The sequence below is a fragment of the Apteryx mantelli genome, chromosome 3 (genome assembly GCF_036417845.1).
Source record: "Apteryx mantelli isolate bAptMan1 chromosome 3, bAptMan1.hap1, whole genome shotgun sequence".
Classification (NCBI taxonomy): domain Eukaryota; kingdom Metazoa; phylum Chordata; class Aves; order Apterygiformes; family Apterygidae; genus Apteryx; species Apteryx mantelli.
In genome coordinates this window covers 11,512,393-11,532,476 of record NC_089980.1, presented here as the reverse complement: position 1 = coordinate 11,532,476, position 20,084 = coordinate 11,512,393, and the positions used below count along the sequence as shown (strand labels likewise).

General features: G+C 35.9%; 1 protein-coding gene across 6 annotated transcripts in view; it reads left to right on the top strand.

Moving 5' to 3' along the window:
• SLX4IP (SLX4 interacting protein) overlaps positions 1-18,833 on the top strand; it is an 86,775-nt gene extending 67,942 nt beyond the window's left edge. For all 6 annotated transcript variants that reach the window (XM_013949865.2, XM_067292704.1, XM_013949847.2 and 3 more), the window contains 3 exons: positions 1,092-1,180; positions 15,391-15,500; positions 17,027-18,833. In XM_013949865.2, coding sequence (XP_013805319.2) covers positions 1,092-1,180; positions 15,391-15,500; positions 17,027-17,846 — 1,019 coding nt within the window. In that variant the 3' untranslated portion in view covers positions 17,847-18,833. The remainder of the gene's footprint in view (positions 1-1,091; positions 1,181-15,390; positions 15,501-17,026) is intronic.
• Positions 18,834-20,084: the final 1,251 nt, after the last annotated feature.

Genomic DNA, 20,084 nt, shown 5'->3' with positions numbered 1-20,084 from the left:
AAATATAAGGTAATATGTTTTAACATCTCCATCTTTCATTGTAATGACTCTAGCAAAGTTACTGCTGGGGCTGCTGGTAAGCACTTGTAGGAGTTTGTCAGATACTAATTGAGCTGTGCTTTCAGTGAAAGGGCACTATCTTGTAGAGAGACGCTCATGCATAGGGACGACCTGAATCTCGCTGGTAAACTGTGCACATCATGTCCACACTCACTTCCTTGTGATGAGATACTCTACCAGAAGCTCCAACAGATCAGCCTGATGTTTTTCTGCATGCTTATTTCTTCCCTATCTCAGAAGATCAGGTGTTCTGGCTTGTTTTTAAATTATGCCAAACATAAAAATTGATATGTCTCTTAAAAAAAAAATCTGAGCCAAAAATATGAAGATGTTAATCTGGAAATTACCTGGTTGGTAAAATAACAGAATATCCAACTGTCCTCTTTTCATAGCACTGATAGTTACTGAATAAAGCTATGTTTGATCTATTCTAATCTGAGAACCCTTCAACTTTTAATCTTCTGTAAATAGAAGCTTTGTTATTTATTCGTTACAAACCTTGTGGTCTTGAATAAAATATGTGATTCAGTAAAACTTAACTAATTTGTTCAATGACTTCAAATTCGCAGTAGTCAATTTGAAACATTTTGCCTTGTGTTGAATTTTGTGTTAGATCTTGATTGAATCTATTCTGTTGCATAACAAACATGATTTACAGCTTTTGTTATGAAAAGATTAATCACCAGAATAGCGCAAAAGAAATCATCTTAAGTCGTTTGTCTGTGGGTTCTACGTGGTATGTTTGTCGAGGGCCTTGAGTGGACTAATGTGCAGCCATGGCTGTCCTCTTGAGGGCTGGGCTTACTCTCACTTACTGATTATTGAATGGTTTAAAAAGGCAAAGCAACCCAAACCAGGGATGAGATGTTGAAGAAAGAAGGTAATAAAATTCCCAGTAGTGGAGTAGATTAAGTGAGTTCTTGTGCAGGTAATTTTTTTTTTTTTTATATTAAAATAATATGCATATTGCCATTATGTGTCTTTGAATACATATCATTTTTGTAATCTTCTTTTCAATTGTTTTTGCATAGAGCTACGTGTATTTCCAGACAGATTTGTGGTTTGTGTCAGTAAACTTGAATCTAATCCAAGTGCTTGGACATGTGAGAATGGTGCTTTGGTATGTACAAAACAGTTCTACGATTTTCCTGTTTATTGTAGAGTGGTAAGACGAATGTTTGTATATAGATGTAGTTATTCACGTATTTGTGAATGTCTGGTTGGAACCAGAAAATCACCTAAACAGTTGGACTGAAGTATTCAAAAGGAGATCCTAAAGTGAGTCTGAAACAGACAATAATGAGAATTTTTGGAAGCACAGTTTTTATTTATTCATTAAAATAAGACCACTTATTTAGAAAGCTAGGGATGCTTTCAGCACCTTGGCTTTAGGGATCTTTTTTAGGATTGTTTTTCCTTTATATTTTGTCTTTATAATACTTCGTTTTCCAGAATGATTATGGAGCAGTTTTTAATGACTGTGGGTTTTTTGTATGTTTTGTTAGTGTTTCTGTTCTGCAGAACAACTCAAATGGATCGGTGCTAGCCCTGCTGGGAAGAAAAATTCCCAGTCATTTATGGGGGAAAAAGGCACTGGTGGATAGTTAAATACCATAAAAGTTGTACTTAAATATTTCATCCTGAAGGCTTCATCAAGGTTAAAGGCTTATATATTTTATGCTGCAGTTAACTGACAGTTGTCTCAGGAGTGCTCACATTGACCCAGGTGGCCTGCTATATGACAGGCAGTCTCTTCTGTGCTCATGTTAAGAGTCAGGATTACACATTGAGGTTTATGTATATTTTAGTGGTTTATATATTTATATATATTTATATATAAATTTATATATTTTATATATATATATATTTAACTATATTTGATACAAAAAAAAGCATTTCTTTTACTCATTGAACATGAGATTTTTTTATATCAAACGGGGTGTTTTTATTTCTTCTCCTATATTCAGATTTTATTATCTTTTTTCCTAAATTGATAAGTATTCTTAAGTGTCAAAGGACTGAGCAAATCTGTCTATCTATCTATCTGTCTTTCTCTCTCTCTCTAAAAGAAAATCTAATTGCTTTAGAAGTATTTTCCTAGCTTGGTGAAAATTACTTTCTCAGTATTGTCTTGAAAATACTTAGATACCTTAAACAGAAAATCTTGTCTCTGCATTTTTTTGAAATATTGCATTTTTGAAATATTTTTTTTGCTTGTTTAAATATCTGACATGAGACATCCAATCCCCCCACACACACCTTTGGTATTCTTAATTTTTACCAAAAAATAACAGTTTACAAGTTTTCTTCTTTAGTTTCTTTCACATGATTCTGTCTAGTAAAGAGAAGGTAAACAAAAAACTTAATGATCTGAACTTCAGCGTGATTATTTCAAAATATGATCTGATCTGTGGAAACTCCTGCTTGTTCAAAAAATGAGCTTTAAGTTTAAAAGACCTCTCAGTGCGATCATACCCTAATCAATAGCAGAGTTCTGGGAGTTTGCTTTACTTAAAGATGCAGTATGGGCACATATAACTGGAATGTTTAGTGTCATGTGTTGGTAGGAAGAGAATAAGATAGCTACTGCCAGGCTACCTTCCCCGATGTGAAGAACTAAGATGATGTGAACAGATCTTTAGCAAATGTTTTGGAGTGCCTTCCTAACTCTTGCCACACTAACTTAAAAACTCCGCTGGGGACTGTTTGGATGATCCAGGTCTCCTACAGCACATTTAGTACCAAGTTTGTTATATATTCCCGTTGACTATTTTGCCAAGCTGGGCGAGTCCTCAGTTGCCAATGAAAGATAATTTCAGGTTTTTGGCACTCCAGAAGTAAAAACTAAGGATCTGCACTTACACGTATATGGTTTCCTCTATGCAATTTAACAGTGTGTATGCTTGAATTCCAAATTGGACTACAAAAGACCACCAAGAAGACCTTTCCATTGATAGACTCTGTTGTATTCTGCCATGGACTGAAAATGGGGCATATATTTTTTTTTTTCCTCTGTATGTTGTTTGAGTTTGAATCATTTCATAATTGCATTTAAGTTCTTTTAGATGTTTCATTAGCTCTTTCAGGGTCTATCTCTGTTTTATAAAAGTAATTGTCTAGTAGTTAACAGTGACTTCGTCACTTTTCAGTGTTATGTATTGTCATTGGCTTAGTCAAGACTTTAAAATCTTTTTTTTTTAATTGCTTTTATGCTGTTTTATGCTTTGGGTCAAGCTTTAATGCCTGAGATGTGTCAAATAATGTCAGGCTCAATGCCCTCCTTTTGAATACTTTGAACCAGTTTTATGTCAGCCTGATAGAGGCACATTTATTTCATTCATTGCTCCTTCTTTCGCACTTGCAACTCTTCTGTTCTTCACCTATCTTCAGCAGTTTGTTCTTTGCTTTTTCACTGTCTTTTAGGCTATTCTCTACATCTCCCAAAATAGGCCTTCATTAAACCAAGAGTTTCAACAGATGTAGCCAGATATGAAATAAAATCCTTACATCCTGCATCTTAAGAAGAATCATGATTAGATTGCTTTTGAGATATTCACAAGCACAAATCTGATCAGCAGTTGCTGAAAGTAGCAATTTGAAGCCTTCTGTGATGTGTTTTGTGGCTTAAACAGTCTCTGTCAAATTAGTTTTAAATGTAATAAAAAGTTTGAGAGCACTTCTAAGGAATAGAGCTGAAATTAAATATCAGTAGGTTGTCTTCTATTTTACTTTCTATTTTGTAAAATCCATATTGGGTGTTGCTGTGATCATATCTAGGAAACTGGCTGCAGACAAAAATGCATCATTTTGGAAGAAAGCAAATGTCTATTAAAGAAACAATACAACAAGCTATTAAAAATACATGAACAAATTGGAAGTCTCAAAGAAAAGATGGAAGAAAAGCCTGGCTGATTAATGCTAAGTGTAGGCATAAAACCATTGTTTCATGTTTTGTCAAATTATATTTGTAATCTTGAGTAGTTTTATCTTGAAAAAAGAGTGAGCTTTGGGAACATGGCAAAAGAGGAAACCTAGGGAAATATAACAGCTATAGAGACATTAGTCATCTGTGTCAAAATGACGACGTTTTCTTAATGATTATTATTTAGAGTGCTAGAATGGAAAATTGGAACTGGGTTATCTGAAGAAACAGTGGAAATGGGTGGAAGGCTTATTGGAGGCTTGAGAACATTTTTAAAATGTGCTAACAATGGAGTATTCATTGATAACCACATAAGCTTTATACTGGAATCTATGAGAGGAAGTGCTTGTAGGGAAAGCATGAAAGAGGTTCAGCTAATGATGATATTAAAATGGAAATTTGAAATTACTATTCCTATGAAATTGGAAAAGAAAATGGAGAGTAGGAGATCCTGTCTTGATTTAAGAGGTTTCAAGGTTTCCACTGAGCCTTATTATGTTATAGGGAATATTATGGAAAAATTAAGATTTTCCAAACAGAAGTTGACTCTTAAAAAGTACAAAAAGAGAAAAGTACAAAAAATATGCAGAGTGCTTTTTAAACCCCAACAGATAAGTAAGCGCTAGAAAGCAAAGCATTTTGTCTTTTTCATGCATGTCTGATTTTATAAATTGTGTCATTGTAACATACTTCAGACTTATATTAGTGAATTCGTACTTATATTAGAGAATTCTCTTTAATAAAACAAATATTTTAAGAGCATAGGTGACATAATATGCTTGGAATTTGATTATGTTGGGAAGAGGCTTCTAGTTCTTTCATTAAAACACGTAGATTTAGCAGGAATTAGCAAGAGACTGTTCAATAGAGGATGTGCTGCTGGAACTAGCAGTTATGGCTACTTGAAGGTAGAATGAAAAGAAAAACCTTTTTTTAGGTAGGAGCAATTTGTAAAGATTGGTAGAAGATTTTCTGTTAAATTCAGTTATCTTAAATACCTTAAAGACAGTATTTTATTCTTAAGTGATATCAGATTAGATAAGGGAATGAGAAAACACCATGAAATACACTTGTACAGTTCACGGTGTACAGGGTGCTAACCTTGGCGTGAAACTGTGTTGTGTATATATAATATCACAGTTAAACTGATGTACTTGTGGGCTAATCCTGACAAGGTCAGTCAATGTCCCCTCTATTTCCAGCTGCATATTGCTTTCCTTTCTGTTGCAATGGGCCTAGGGATTCTTCAGTTGAGATTAAATCAGTTGGAGTTGATCCAGCAGAAAACTATTTATTTGTTAGATTTCTTTGTTTGTTTTTTTTTTATTGGAGGCTTAGTTTTCTGTCATGTCAGTTCACTGAACCGACTCATCCCGTGCTCATGCAATTGCCAATTGTGACACAAAGAACATTGCAGGAGCGTGACAGGATTTGGAAGAAGAGTGGAGGACCACCCCTTTAGGCAGCAGCAGAGTTACCCTGGAGTGGGAGTAGCATCCAAAGCACACATTAATTTTACATTTGACGCAATACATGTCTGACTGTTCTTCAAAGTCATTGCATTATCCTTTTTTTTTTTCCTCATAAAATCTAATTTTCATTTGGGTTTAGATAATATGCTATAATTCTTTTTAACCGTTGCAGGAGGCATAACTAGAGGAGAACAATTTAATATTAAGCTATAGTTTGATAGTTGTCTAAACAGGCTTAAATATATTGTATGAATGGGGTTAAATGCGTTGCACTGGTCTCAGTGGCCCAGAAGATAGTGTCACAACCTATCATTCATTCATGACTTCTTCAAAATTATATGAAACAAGATTATACAAGAATACTGAGTTATGTCACTTCTCCTTTATTCTGTGTGTAGATGTATTTTGTATTTCTTTTGAATCCCAAACTCAGAGGTGGGAACTACTGCACCTGGAAAGGTGTGGTGGGAGGTATGGCCCCCAGGGCCATCTTCCTCTTAGCTCCTGCTTTGTTCAGATGTGTTATGCTGCTAGGCTTACTCATATATCTGAAATACTGAGTTAGAAATGCACCGGGAGCTAGGATTCAGGAGCCATACCTCTCTTGACATTTTGTACCTACCAAGCTGACACTGGCACTTCTGTGTGTTCTTCAAATCTGCCCCTATGCTCTATTTGGTTACTGGTGCCCATTTTAAGCAACAGTTTTGTTCCTGCAATTCCCATCACATCTATCAGTTAAGCAGCAGCAAGTCACCATGTAAACGGCATGTTCATTCAAGAATTATTAAGGAATTAAAATGAAAAGGTAATCAAACTGTAGGAAATACATGCAATTTTTCTTTAAAAGTTGTTTGTAGTAGAAGTAATACAACTATCAGAGCAAATACTTCAATTATTTTTTTTGAAGAGGGAAACTGCAGACTAATGAGCCTTATCCCTACATCTCTTAGCGGGACAGATAAAGAATTACTTTTTCCTTTTGTGAGTTTACATTTTCAACACTTCAAGCTTTTGTCACCTTTTTCTACTCATCCTTCATATTCAGCGCAAGCTGACGCAAGACTGACGACACTGAGATATACAATCTCTCCTGCCTTCTCTTCCCTTTTATTATCCATGCGTACTTGTCTGCAACTTCTGTCAGTATCAGCATGTGTGGAGAGTTGAATTAGTTCACTGATCCATCTGTAAACAATGTTTTTTTTGTTGTTGTTGTTTGCGTGGTTAGCTTTCAGTTGGATTCCTTTGGTCAGACTCTCTATGTGGCTGCATAAGTGCTTGTATTGATACAGGGACTTGGCAGGACCAGGTGTTTGATAAGGGTGAGGCTTCCCTTTCAATGTCAATATAGCTTTAAATTAGCTTAAATCATAAAACTACTCTCTGAGAAACTAAATCACAAAGTAGTGGAGCTAAGGTCTTTGACTCAGTCATAAAGAAGAAAGCTGCAGCAATTTAAGATACTCCCTTTTGTCCCAGTTGCCTTCCTCTTCTTGGATATTACCACTCCTATAACAGTTTGCCAAAGGGTATGTGTGCCTGCACCTCATCTTGCTGTGCATCACAGTGCTGTGGACTCGTGCAAACCAAACTTTATTGGGTTTTAAAGCCAATGTGCTGAACTATGAGTGGGAGCAGCTGAGCGTGTGTGTGTGTTCCCTTCTGCCAACCCTGCTGTGGGGGCAGAAGCCTCCTGCAAAAGGGGAGGGAAGATATCTGAGAGTGGTAATGTGGATTGCCTCAGTGAGATTTGTCTGAACTCGTCTTAGTTTCTTAGTTTACAAACTGACTGCTTTATTTTCTGCATGGGAAAAGTGTAATAGCTGTCTGCTATTTGTTATATTAATGATCCAGAGAAGTGGATAAATAGTGAAGTTGATACAATTGTTTCAATTAGTCAAGACTAGAGAAAACTATGGAGAATTTTGGAGAAACCTCATAGAGATCGGTAAATGGTCTTTAGGACTCTAAAAGAAAATTACGCGTTGATGTGTGTGAAGTAATTTATACTGCAAAGAGCAATTACGGTTTTCATGCATGCTGCTGAGTGAATCAACTGTAAGATCTCTGGAAAAAGACCAGGATATTGCTACAGGGAACTAATTTGAAAATGATTGTTCAGTAACATTATTTATCTGAAAAGCAGACAGAATATAAGTGTGCGTAAAGAATGAAATAAAAAATAGTAGAATTATGATAATGCCAATAAATAAGTTGAATCCATCTTCATTAAAAGGTTTTGTACTTCTCATTGTGCAAATCCAAATGAAAGATAACAGAAATAAGAAGGGTCCTGCAGCTGCAATATAAATTATTAAGCACATAAAATGATTCCCATATGAAGCAATATTCAAAAAGCAGGGACAAGTTCAGTAATCTACTGATTTTAGTAGTTGTTTCTTATGTGAGTACTCCAGTTGATTTAAGTAACTACTTAGCAGCATTCACATGATCTTGTTTGTCAAAGCCTTGTGATTATTTAAGATATTATCTCTCATCATCCTTTCACTTGCATCATTTTCCTGTCCACTCTCACTCTCTTGATGTCACAGCTTATACTAGTGGTTAATGTGTATTTGAGCTAAGATTCTGGACTTTGCACTGAATGATGTTCTTTCCTCTCTGCAGACTTTGAGAGGATGGGCATATGCTAATGTTGAAAGCTGCAGTGAGCTAAAGATTTTTGTTAGTCACTGTGCACCTGAGAGATTTTGATGACTTAAGTACTGAAAGAGACTTAAATGACTTAATGTTGTGATAATAATTCTCTATATTCCTGTTGTCCAAAGAATATGTGGTAGTTTTTTTATATCATTTTAAAGAGCAATCTGTTCCTCAGCCTTCAGCAGGAAACCCTGTAATAACTAGTAGGAATTTCATAACTTGATTGAAAAGTAAGCTGAAATGTATGAATGGGAAGGTTCATGGATGTATTTTTGACCAATCTGTAATTTCTGCAGTCCAGTTCTGTCATATTCAACCCTTATGCAAACATTTCTGATGTGTTTTTTGCTCACCATACAGTCACTGTGTACAAATTGTCCATGTGGTTGAAATAGATAATGACTATTACCTGACCAAGACTGAGTTTCAGAATGAGTATGTTGATATAGAATGAAATCCGTTTTCATTATTTCCTCATGTTGTGTCCTTAATCCTTATTAGAAAAAAAATCTAACAGGTTGTTCTGTCATTATTGGAACTAATAAAGAAGATTGCCTTTGTATTTATCCTGAGTCCTCTTTTGCCTTCTCCAGCCATCAGCTTTCACCACGATACCCCCAGTTTCCTCATGTATTTCCTATGCCTCATCCATCTGAGTGACCTCAGCTCCCTGCCACGTGTGGTAGAAAATCCCTATGTCATGCCTGCAGTTCGTTCCTACGCTCCCTAAACCGTCCACTGCAACGTCCACTGGAATTCTCTCTGTGCCCACATAACTCTTCCACGGTACCCTTGGGTTTTTTGACCCCATGAATCTCCTCCAGTTGCCTAGTGTTCCTAACCTGCCTTTGAACTGCTGGCCAGGGAGAGCTGTGACTTGTTTGGATTGCATACCAGCTGTCAGCAAGCTGAATGGCTACAGCGACTGAGCTAGCTCTGCCTTTCCCTCTGGGAAGACATTTATAAGGGATCTTTCCTTTTCCTGGCTGTTAAGTTTCTTTAAACATTTAAGAACTTACTGAATTTGAGACCTCAGTGAGTCTGTCATAGTTGCCTGCGATTGACCTGCACGTTTAGAAATTATTTGGAGGGACAGGCCCACAGCATGAGCTCAGAAATCTTGGGGTGAGGGGGGTTGTTTTGTTTTGGAAACCAAACTAAAACACTGGCTAAACTGTTGAACAGTAATGCTTTCCCAGGCTGTGCAGCTATGTTACTGGGCTGAGGCCTGTTAGTTTGTCTGTTTCTACCTATTTGTATAACCAACAAGATCAAGAATGTTAATCTTTCTGAGATCTCCTACAGTTGTTAAATGCTACTGTAATTGTATAAATACAACAGTTGTTTTTAAAATTGGTGTATTATTTTTCCAGGTATTTATTCTGTAAGAACTGATGTTTTAAGTAGATCAGTCATTACGTTGTATAGGTCATGTACTTTAATTAGTGTTCTGTTATGTCATATAACCCAGAACAAAGGAAATTTTACTATATCTGCAAGGATAAATACAAAGGTTACTTAAATTATTACTGATTGTTAATATTGGTTTAGACATCTGCAGTGGTTCACTCTGATATACCACTTACATTTAGAGGATCCAAATTTCAGACTGCTAAAAGCTGTAGTACATCATTACAGGATTGCCTTGCTTTTCCAGATACCCATGTGACAGTTGAGAAGTAGATTCCTTCTCCTGTGGTTTGTAATTCGGGTGAAGGGATTGAGCTACACATAAAATTACTATTTTTTTTATTTTATAAAAAAATCTTTAAAGTATAAAACACAAATGTTTCACATTCATGTCCTCTTTTATAACTATTGAAGGCAGGAATTTTAAAATCGATATGAAAGGTTGGCTGAAGATGCATGTTTTTGAAAAAAAAAAAATTCAGGCTATGCTTTAAATTTTCCTTCAGTATCATTGAGAGACATTATTTTACTTGAAAAGATAATGTCTTTTTCCTCCTTCCCTTATCAATGGACATTCTCTCTGAAGATAGTGATGCTGCCAGATTCAGATACTATATAAAATCAGAGTGATTAACAGATCAATTAGTTAACATTAATTTTAACACTTTTGCCTTCAAGCAAATGCACACAGTATGTATCACACGTGTTTCTAAGTATGTAAATAAATCATTTGTTTCAGGAGCACCATCTGTGGGTTTAGAAAGTGTTATGTAATTTCTTGCTATCTGTATTACATAATGAGTATGAAGTTTTAAACAGACCCCCTTGTAATGTTAGTTTTTTAATGTACTCTCAACTTTTATTTGTTTTATGCCATTTACTACATATTAGGAGTTTTTCCATTACCTAGCAAGTATTCAAATGAAAATCTAGGTAACTCTTTAGTTTTGTTAATCTGTCATTTCTCAAATTCAGAACAGTTTTTGGATTCCTACTCTACCCAAAATATGATTAAAATACATACAAAAGACTTTAAAAGCAAGAAGGCATTTTTCTGATAGAAGTCTTATGCTGTAAACTAATCTAATGATGTTTTGAGGACCTCTTGAGTGTTCGGAATTGACAGTAGTTGATGTAGCAGGTGCGATACCCACATTCACACCTTGTGTTTTGAGAAAGTGGAATGTGTATCACAGGGGCTTGTAACAAATAGGGCCTAATCTTGGACTAAACAGTGCAGATTGCAGGGACTTTTGGCAAGCAAAAACTTAGTAGTTAAGATTCATAGTGTCAAATGAAAGTGAATTTTGGTAGTAGATAATGAAGACTGTACTGATCCAGAAGTTAGACCTTGCTTTCTGTGGTATGCTACTAATAGGTCATACAGTTCTGCTTGTTACAAGAGAGATGTGGCTTTCTCTGGTTGATATTCAGTCTTGTCAAAAGAATGTGTTTCAAAACCATCAGCATTTCTTAAAAATACCTGTTTCAAATATGGAAATCAATACTCCCATTTGTAATGTGGAATGTGATCCTTAGTGTTTTTTGTTGCAAATTATTGACCTGTAGAATGGGACAGTCCACTTTAAAATCTAAAGCAAAATTCTTCAAGACCAACCAGCGAACATTATTTCAGATTAAGAATATCCATTTCTGTACTTGGAACATTTCTGTGAATGGTTTATGGTATGGTAGGAATCTGTAGGACAGATGCAGTGCTACATTAAAAACACTGAAGAATTTGGGTCATGTAGGAGTCATGAAAGGAGACATTAGGGAAAGATTTTCTTTCATGTGGGGTCAGCCAGAAGACTAGACCCAGTGTCCCATGCCTGTTGATTTTCTGTCAGTTGGATCTGATTCATCCTTCATTCACAGGCCTGTTTTAGGAAGCCTTTGATATTTATCAGATTGGAAAGAGTCCTATATGACCTCTTCGCTCTGCCAGTCATGTATTAGAACTTTTCTGAGACCTAAAAGCTTATATGGTTGAGCTCATGATACCACTAGGGTGGCATTAAGAGAAATCATAGAAGTACAAGATCAGATAACGCTCCCAAGAATAACTACTTCTGTCTGATTCCTTTTACTAATTTTAATTTTATTCAGTTGTGTGTAATTGGGATAATACTTTATTCCATTGTTTCATCTACATTATTATATTCAGAGTCTAGGAATTTTGATGTTAGGGATTGCCTCACTACATGTGCTATATGAGGCCTCAGTGGGGACCTCCATATGCCACTCTGATACTAAATTTGATTTATTGCACCCATTGATGTTTTCTATTAAGTTTGTTGTTTGATGAATGAGTCAAGTCACATTGATAAGTGCAATTCAAAAACAATGTGTTCTTTTTAACCAGACATGAATTTCAATGTTTGTGTGAGCAGTGTTGTCGGGTTGATTTCTGAAGAGGCCAAACCTTTCAGTCTTCTTCAATATGATTAATTGTAAGAATTCTTCACAAGTGTACATCCATAAGTAATACTTTTATAGGTATTTAATGCTGTATAGCTAAACTAGACTCTCCTGGAGAGAGGTGCATATGGCAATCACCACTCTTTTTGAGATTTTTGAGGGATTCTTTTTCACTTCGAGTCTAGATAGTAAAAGAACAAATTTGCAATTTGATAAGCCTTAAAGCAAGTATGCTGTGTGCCTAACAGTCAAGTTTCTATGTAGGTCTTAATAGGGTTTTTTCGTCTTGATGCCAGACCTCTGTTTGGGTAAGTACTAAGGATCTGCAAATCAGGTTCTGTGAAGCAAGTATTATGAGCAGGTAGGTAGTGACTCCTCTTTCTTTGTAAGCCTCCTTTCTGCAGGCCCTTCTCCGTTGACTTTTAGTGACAAAAAGGAGTGAGTTTACCCTAGGATTTTCAGAGCACAGATTTCTAATAGAACTTGGCAGTTCAAGGGCTAAAGAACCATTTTAATCTTTTGTGCCCACCCAGTCTCTATACAAATGTAAATATGTCTGTCTTTAACAATTTGCCAAGAAATGTGGTTTTAATTTGTTAGCAGCAATCCCACTCCCTGCAGCTCTTTCAGAGTCAAGTCGCAAGTCTGGCGGTGCTTTGACGTTTTTCTCTGTCATGGTGTCATTGTTTATATGAAGTCTGCTTCTGCTGTCCTCCTTTTTATGCCTGAAATATTTTTCTTTAATTATTTCACTGCCTAAAAGGAATTTGGGATTACTAGACAGGATGAGAGCAGATTAGCTTTTTTTTTCTTTCTCTAACAAGTCCTGAAGTTCCCATAGGAAATAAATAGTATTCCCAAAACAGACAGTTTTTTAATTTTTTAGTTAACTAAAATTATTAAGTTTAATAAAGAAAATAAAGGAAGTATCACCAATAATGGCTGAGTGTCTTAGTAGTATATGCAGTGCCCATTGTTGTTATTTATGACTCTTTTTGCCTTCTATTGTGGACTTATTCCAGCCTTAGGGAGTTTACATCACTCGTAATAGCAAAAGGCTCTCTGGTTCCCACAGAGTCTTTCAAAGACTGACTCATATGCCTTATGTTAATTGTTCAGCTCTCAAAATACAGCACTTACAGGGTGTGGTTCCAAGGGGAAAATCTACTGTACTTAGAGGGCATGTTCAGAAGTGTTTCACATATAAATTTTTTTTTTTTTAATATCTTAACCCTTTTCTGTTGCTACTTGATGGAATAAGTTACTTGAAAACAAAATAAAAGATTCAAGGTGGTGTAGAAAGTGAATGTGTTAGCCATTCAACTCTGAACTATTAACTTCCAATCTGACTCAGTTCACATGTGAAATGACTTTGCTGTCTTTGCCTCTCTTTAGGGTCTGCTCTTCACACCCTAAAATGGCTTTGAATTCCAGACAACAGTCATTCACTGTTCATAACAGGATACAAGTTAGATCTGAGGTTTATGGCTTACCTACGGTAGTGAGTACGTGTGGCCAGTTCCTGCCCATAATCCTCCTTTGTCTTCACTGGCACACTCAGGTTTTATACAAAGCATTACTTTCCACCCATCTAGAAGATGGTTTACCACATCTAAAGAAGCGCCTTAGTGGACTGGTGATTCTGTCAGTCTGCCTTCTTGATGAGCTTGTTGATGAGCTGAGGACTGGAAAAGATTTAATATGAATAGCCTTCCCAGTTACCATAAAGTAGAATAAGGAAGGAAAGTGCAAATGCTTCTGCTTGTGCTGCTTTCTATGGCTAAATAAGAGTGCTGTCCAATGGTTTTGATACAGAATTATTGTGTAAGATCTTCAGTCTAAGTTGTGGGGCTGTAACTGGAAATTAGAATAGTTGCTACTGGCTTTAAAGTTAAGAGTCTGTGCCTCTTTTTAAAGCTTTTCAGTATCATAATAATATTATTATTCCTTGTAATAGTTTACAAAAATATGAACATATATTAAGTCAAGTTAGGGGAGTCCATACCTCTGACAAGAATAGAAGCAGCTATTCATTCCTTATCTTAAACTAGTTAGGCTTGATTTTTGAGATTGAAATCACATTGCATGTATGTCTTATGTGTTGTTTGCCTACTGTAAACACACATATTGCAACAGCAGTGCACAGAACTTCATGCATCTATTAATACACACAGAAAAGTTTGCATAACTTGCATCTGAAACAGAGGCTCAAAACATCTGCAGTTTTTTAAACTGTCAAAATGCCCTGTTTCTTTGCCAGACTACTCTCTTTCTCCTTAACAAAACAGGAAGTTGTTTTTACTAGGTCATTCTCTTGGGAAGAGAAGTAGGGTTTACCTCCTCTCCTTTAGAAAAACAGCAGGGTTTAATCCCCCATAAGTGAAAGGTTCCCGAATTGTGTTCCAGCTAGTGGTCATGTACGTGCTTTAGCCTTGTGCCTCCACAGTCCCTCTTGGCTTTCTTCGGTTCTTTTGTTTTGCCCGGCTCTAACGTACTAGGTTCACAATGTTAAGCAGGCAACAGTATAAATGAGTACTCCCTACGTTTGATGAGCCCCAATCAGAAGTTGCATCATCCAGGCTGATGAAGAAAAATGCTGTCAAAGAAAAGGAGAAGCACAAAGCCTCTTCTCTTCTTGGCTTTGTGACATTTTTTCTCTCCTCTCCGTAGCCTCAGAGATCGTATTTATTTGAAGTATATGGTAGTTAATAGTGAAGTCAGCAAATGGCCCTTCTCTCATTGAGATTGCTTCATTGTGAAAGGAAATGCTCACAGTTTGAAGAAAAAGAGCATTTTCCTTCCCTCCCCCCCCCAGTCTCATATTATATAAAACCATGGTACTGCTGTTAGTTGAGACCAGAAAGAATTCCCCTGTTGTCCTGTAGTAGCCAACCACTACAAGCTGTGAGCGTCCGAATGTTAGTATTAAAACTTTTAACCCTTGCCTTCTTAAATGAGCAAGTAATACTCTGTATATTTTTTGTAAGTATAGAAAATTATGGGAATTCTTTTGAGAATAAGTCTATAGACCACTGCGCCAGTCAGTCTCTTCAGAAAACACTGACAAAAATGCTCCTGTCTGCAACAGAGATTCCTGGCATTTGTCACAGTTTGAGCCACAAAGATGTCAAGTATTTGCCAACAGTTTCCTCAGATGGTTTGGAAAGCTACATCCTTTACATTGCAGTCTTGTTTGTTTGCGGTATATTTTAGCATATGAAGTATGTTCATCGGGAGTCTGAAAGCAGAGTAAACTGACTACAGACTCCCAGATATTATAAGATTAAAAATAATTTAGTTCTTAGCTGTTTCTCTTAGACCGCTCACATCAATATAATAAAGAACATCTGTAAGCCTTAGTAGTACAAATGGAGTTTTATGTTGAATAATCATAGCTTAATGTGTCATGTTTTAAACCTGTGTTTTCTTTTGGAGCAGAAAGAAGAACTTTCCAATGGGACGTCTGAATATTTTACTGAATCTGCTGAGAACAAAAAGTTTAAGCTTAGTCTGAGTCAACAGATAAAGCAAGACATCTTGAAAGAAATGTGCGTCACTCTTGTTCCTGAGATGTTAAATTTATAATCTGACAAAATATGAGTAAATAGGACCCAGCGTATGTAATGAAATGTCAAATAATATGAACTCTTATATAAAAGATTATTTTTGATTGTTAAGAGACTGATACTGTACTGTGGATAAGCACATAAAATGCTCTTTGTTATTTTGCAGGGCATGAAAAAAGCTATTGCAACCCACATAAGCTATCTCACATAGCAGTAGGCAGAATCAAAACAGGGTTTTTTTCTTGAATGAAGCTCTGAGCCAAAATAAATACATGTGATGTTTGAATCTGGTTTAAAAAGAAAAAAAGCACTTTGCAAATACTTTTTTTTTTTTTTTTTTCCATTTTGAGAATGTACAATGTACCACAGTCTTAGTCAGGATTTTTGGCTACAACTAAAGAGTGCCCTGTACAGCTATATAGCTTAGTGGATAAGGAAGGTTAGCTGGTCAGCTGAACGTTTCAGTGGTCCTGTGCTATACCACTATGCTGTTCTTACTTGTGTGAGCTGCCAGCAGCCCAAAATGTTTATTGTGGAATTAGGGGATTGCTGTGAACCCTGGTAAAATTTGTTTTAACCCACATTGTCTCATCCGTGCTGTCTTTAGAAGTGAAATTAGATTTGGAGCTACTATTCCAGCTCTTGGAAGGTCCTCCTTTTCTGAAGTTAGATATGCTGACTTGCGAACTGATGGCATCAGCAGAGCTGCAGAAAGCAGTCTCAGCATGGGAGGAGCTATGCTATAGTTTTCAGACTTTAAATCTTACATAGGCAGCTTCCATACTTGTATGTAAAGTTCATCTTACAGCCTATGTGAAGTTTAGATTTGTAGGTTGAAGACTGTTTATGTACTAACACTCCATCATGTCTCTTGTGATTTCATTTTCCTGTATAATTCCTTTTAAAATAATGCATCTATTTGTGTTACCGAAGTCCTTCCCAGATGAGCAGGCCTGATATTAGATGAGCAGTGGTTAACTTTAAAGTAATGCTTTGAAATGTCCTGGGAAAAATTCCAGAGGAACATTCTAAACTAGAGATTAGAAACTCTCATACACAGACACACACACTGCATCTTCCTGCCTGCCCCCCTCTATTCTTTAGATATGCATAATGTATATGAATATATGGGAATGGTTTGAAATCATTTAGACACTTATGAAACACTATTTTATCTAGCTAATTTGGGAAGGAATTCAATGTACTTATGCAGTGTTGACCTTTAACATCTGTAATGAATCCAGTTCTGCCTCTTGGAATAGAATGTGAACTCCTTCCTGGCTTAGTCATTAATAAATAGGATTCCCCTAGTGCAGTGGAAAATCAGATGGATAACACTTGGTATTATCCACACTAGACAAACATTACTGCTTGTCAGGTGATACACATTTTTTTTTTCCACATTCAGAAGGAGGGTTGCCCTACTGGTCTTTGAGAGTTTGCACAAAGGGCAGATTGAGGTGGTAAAGATTCCTTTTTATTAAAAACAAAATCCTTTTTTATTGCAGTGTGAAAAGGACAAAACCAAGGAAAAGTAGCGTGAGCAAACCTCAGACCAGCAAGGACTCCGAGAAAGTATATCTTGGCTCAGTGGACTCACAGAAAGGGAACAGAAAGAATGACTGTCAAACTTCTCCCAGTCCTCCATCTGAATTAAAATGTAGGAGTATAGGAGAACTAAAGGATTGCATAAATACATCTGAGAGCAACTTAGAGCTTCCTGTTTTGGAGTTGGAAAATGATGTTAATCAGAGACAGCCAGATGATGCTAGCAGCCAGCAAAAACCTCACTCTGCAGAGTGGTTAAAGATGAGACTTCTAAGCAAGAACCCTCCTTGTAGCTATGAGTCAGCACTGCTAGATCCAAAACAAAGTCAAAAAGTGACTAAAACACAGGCTCAACAAAACAGTTGTGGTTCAGAAGAAAAGTTAGACCATTCCAAAAAAGTGTTTTCTGAAGAGGCTCCTTTAATTCCTGACAATACAGAAATGAGCAAGTGCAATGATGATTGTTCAGGTCCGTTCTTGGAGGAGAAGACCCCATTTGATTCAAGATTGTTTTCTAAACAAGACTTGACAAAGATGATGTCTGATGAAGAGTCACTTACTTTGGAAAAAAACCTCTCCAGACCTCTTCTTGTGGGGAACAATATAGTGCAGACAAACAAAAATGAGCCAGACACAACCACTGAAGATTTATCTCTGATGCCTTCATCATCTCATTTTAAACTGCTGTCTATGTCTCCAGAGAAGCCTATCCAAAAAAGAAAAAAAGAGGTTGGAGATGGTCTCAGAAAGTTAAAACTGCGAAGGCTTAAGAAGTCATGATAGTGTCTTAAATATTACCTTGATAGTATGGATCAACAACCAGATTTGTATTCAGAAAGCGTATATAAAAAGTAGGAAGCGATTCAAAATCATGAAAAACAGTAAAAATGCAAAAAGTCTGAATTAGATAAACTTTTAAAGCAAATTTAGTAATTAAACAGCTCTGTGATTTGGAACTGTAATTAAGATAATTCTGTTAAGTTTTTTGGTATTATTGTATGAAAAGTAGTATTTATAGAAAGAAATCTCTTATAATATTTACTAAGCAAAATTTCTGATGGATGTATATTTTGGCACTATAAAAAACTTGGTATCAGCTGGTGACAGCAAAAGTTAAAACCACTTTCATGAGCCATTAACAACTATAGTTACCAGTTTTTGCTTGTTTCTGAACATATAATTGTTTATATTAGTTGAAATAATTGTTTCTGTGTTAGAAAGTTCATGGTTTATTCATATGATCTTTACAATAGTAAAGCAAATTCAGGTTATATCAAATCTATATCCAGCATTTAATATTGCTGATAAGTTAAGGCTTATATTTTCAGTGGGGTTTCAAAATAATTATAGTTTGTGCTATGCAGTTTTGATATGAATATGTATTTCTAACATGAACTGTGGATACAAGTGATCCTGTATTCTCTGTTTGGAAAAATTAAGATAGGTTTTATATTTGCAGTCACCTGCATGTGCAAACATTGCTATTGGGAAAAAATCATACATAAACATGCATAAGCATATTCACACATGCATGTTTCAAAATCAAGCCCTGTTTGTGTGCAACTGTAATACAATGTACTGTAATGTCTGTTTTTTTCAGGTCTTAGTGATACGTGAGTTGTTATTTTAAGATGAAGTTAATTTTTAATTGTACAGCACTTTTTAATACTGCATTTGTAAATTGTATGCTAATGTGCTAAGGAAATGTAACTTCTTACTTCACGTTTATCTTTTTAAAGAGGTAAAATAAAATCACAAGCAATTTCCTTCTGATCATTCTCTCAAAATCAATGTGAGCACAGAAATTTTATGTGAAGCAAGTTTTGCAAAGTCTAACTGACAAACAGTCACTACTGCGGATATCCTTACCTAGTTTAGTAGGAAGATTCACGTAAGCATTAGAGTTAATAGTAAGTTTAGTACAGGTCCTTATGAGAGATAGTAACTCAGCAGTTGACAGCAAGGCACTGTTGACTGAACAGCATCTTTGCTGCTATAAATAACTTCAGCTTTTCCTATAGATGAAAAAAATTCTGCATGCCCACTACAAGACACTTTTTCTTTTTTTCTTCCAGTCTGTTTGCATGGTGTTTCTGACAGTGTTTCGCAATAAGGTTGCTAATGCTTTACCAATCTTCAGGCCTGCAAAAAGATCTTTCCTGGTAACAAGCAAAACCAAAGCTGCAAATGAACATGGGTTTGGAAGAAGAATAGCCTAAGGTATGTTTACCGTTGTCTTTTGTATGGGCTAAAGATGCTAGGTTATACATCAGGGAAGGAGGAAGAGCACTTTTTTGATGGACTTGAAAGAGGTACAAGGATATATTTATTGAACTATTTATCAGAAAAATAAGAGTAATTAAAATAGAATCATCTTGAGAGTTTATATTAAAGTCTTAGCATGTATTTTTTGGAGAGATTGTTTAAAATATATATGCACTATATAAATTGATAAAAACTGATACAAGCATATATTCTAGGCTACAGCTGTAAATTTTCATTTTTTCTGTTTTGTTTTTGCTTGAATCCTTGTGAGTTTTCTATTATGTTTTTGGGTATAACACAGATACCTACAAGAGGGGTTCAGACAGTTACACTGTGACAGACATATGTTGAGTTTAGAAAATCATTTCTTCTTTTCTTCTTTTCATTTTATTCTGGATAGAAAAAAGATCTTATGATTACTTTTCCAAACTGGGAAACACAGTGATTGTACCTGTGAAAACTGTGGACAGGCCTAAGCAAGTACTACAACTTACAGTTTTGAATTCTGAAGCTTCCCTTCCTCTTGCCCCTCTCCTCTCCAAATCGAATTACTTCACGTATTAGAAATCATAACTCTAACCACAGATAGTAGGTATCATCACATAGTATTACTGTTATACATAGTTTAACCATAAGGTTACAATTTAGTTTTAATCTTAGGTAAATAACATATGCAGGTATGCATCTTTACAAATAAATGTCATTGTGCATGTATAGGGCGCTTGGGTAAGTTTTTATTTATTCAGCTGGGAA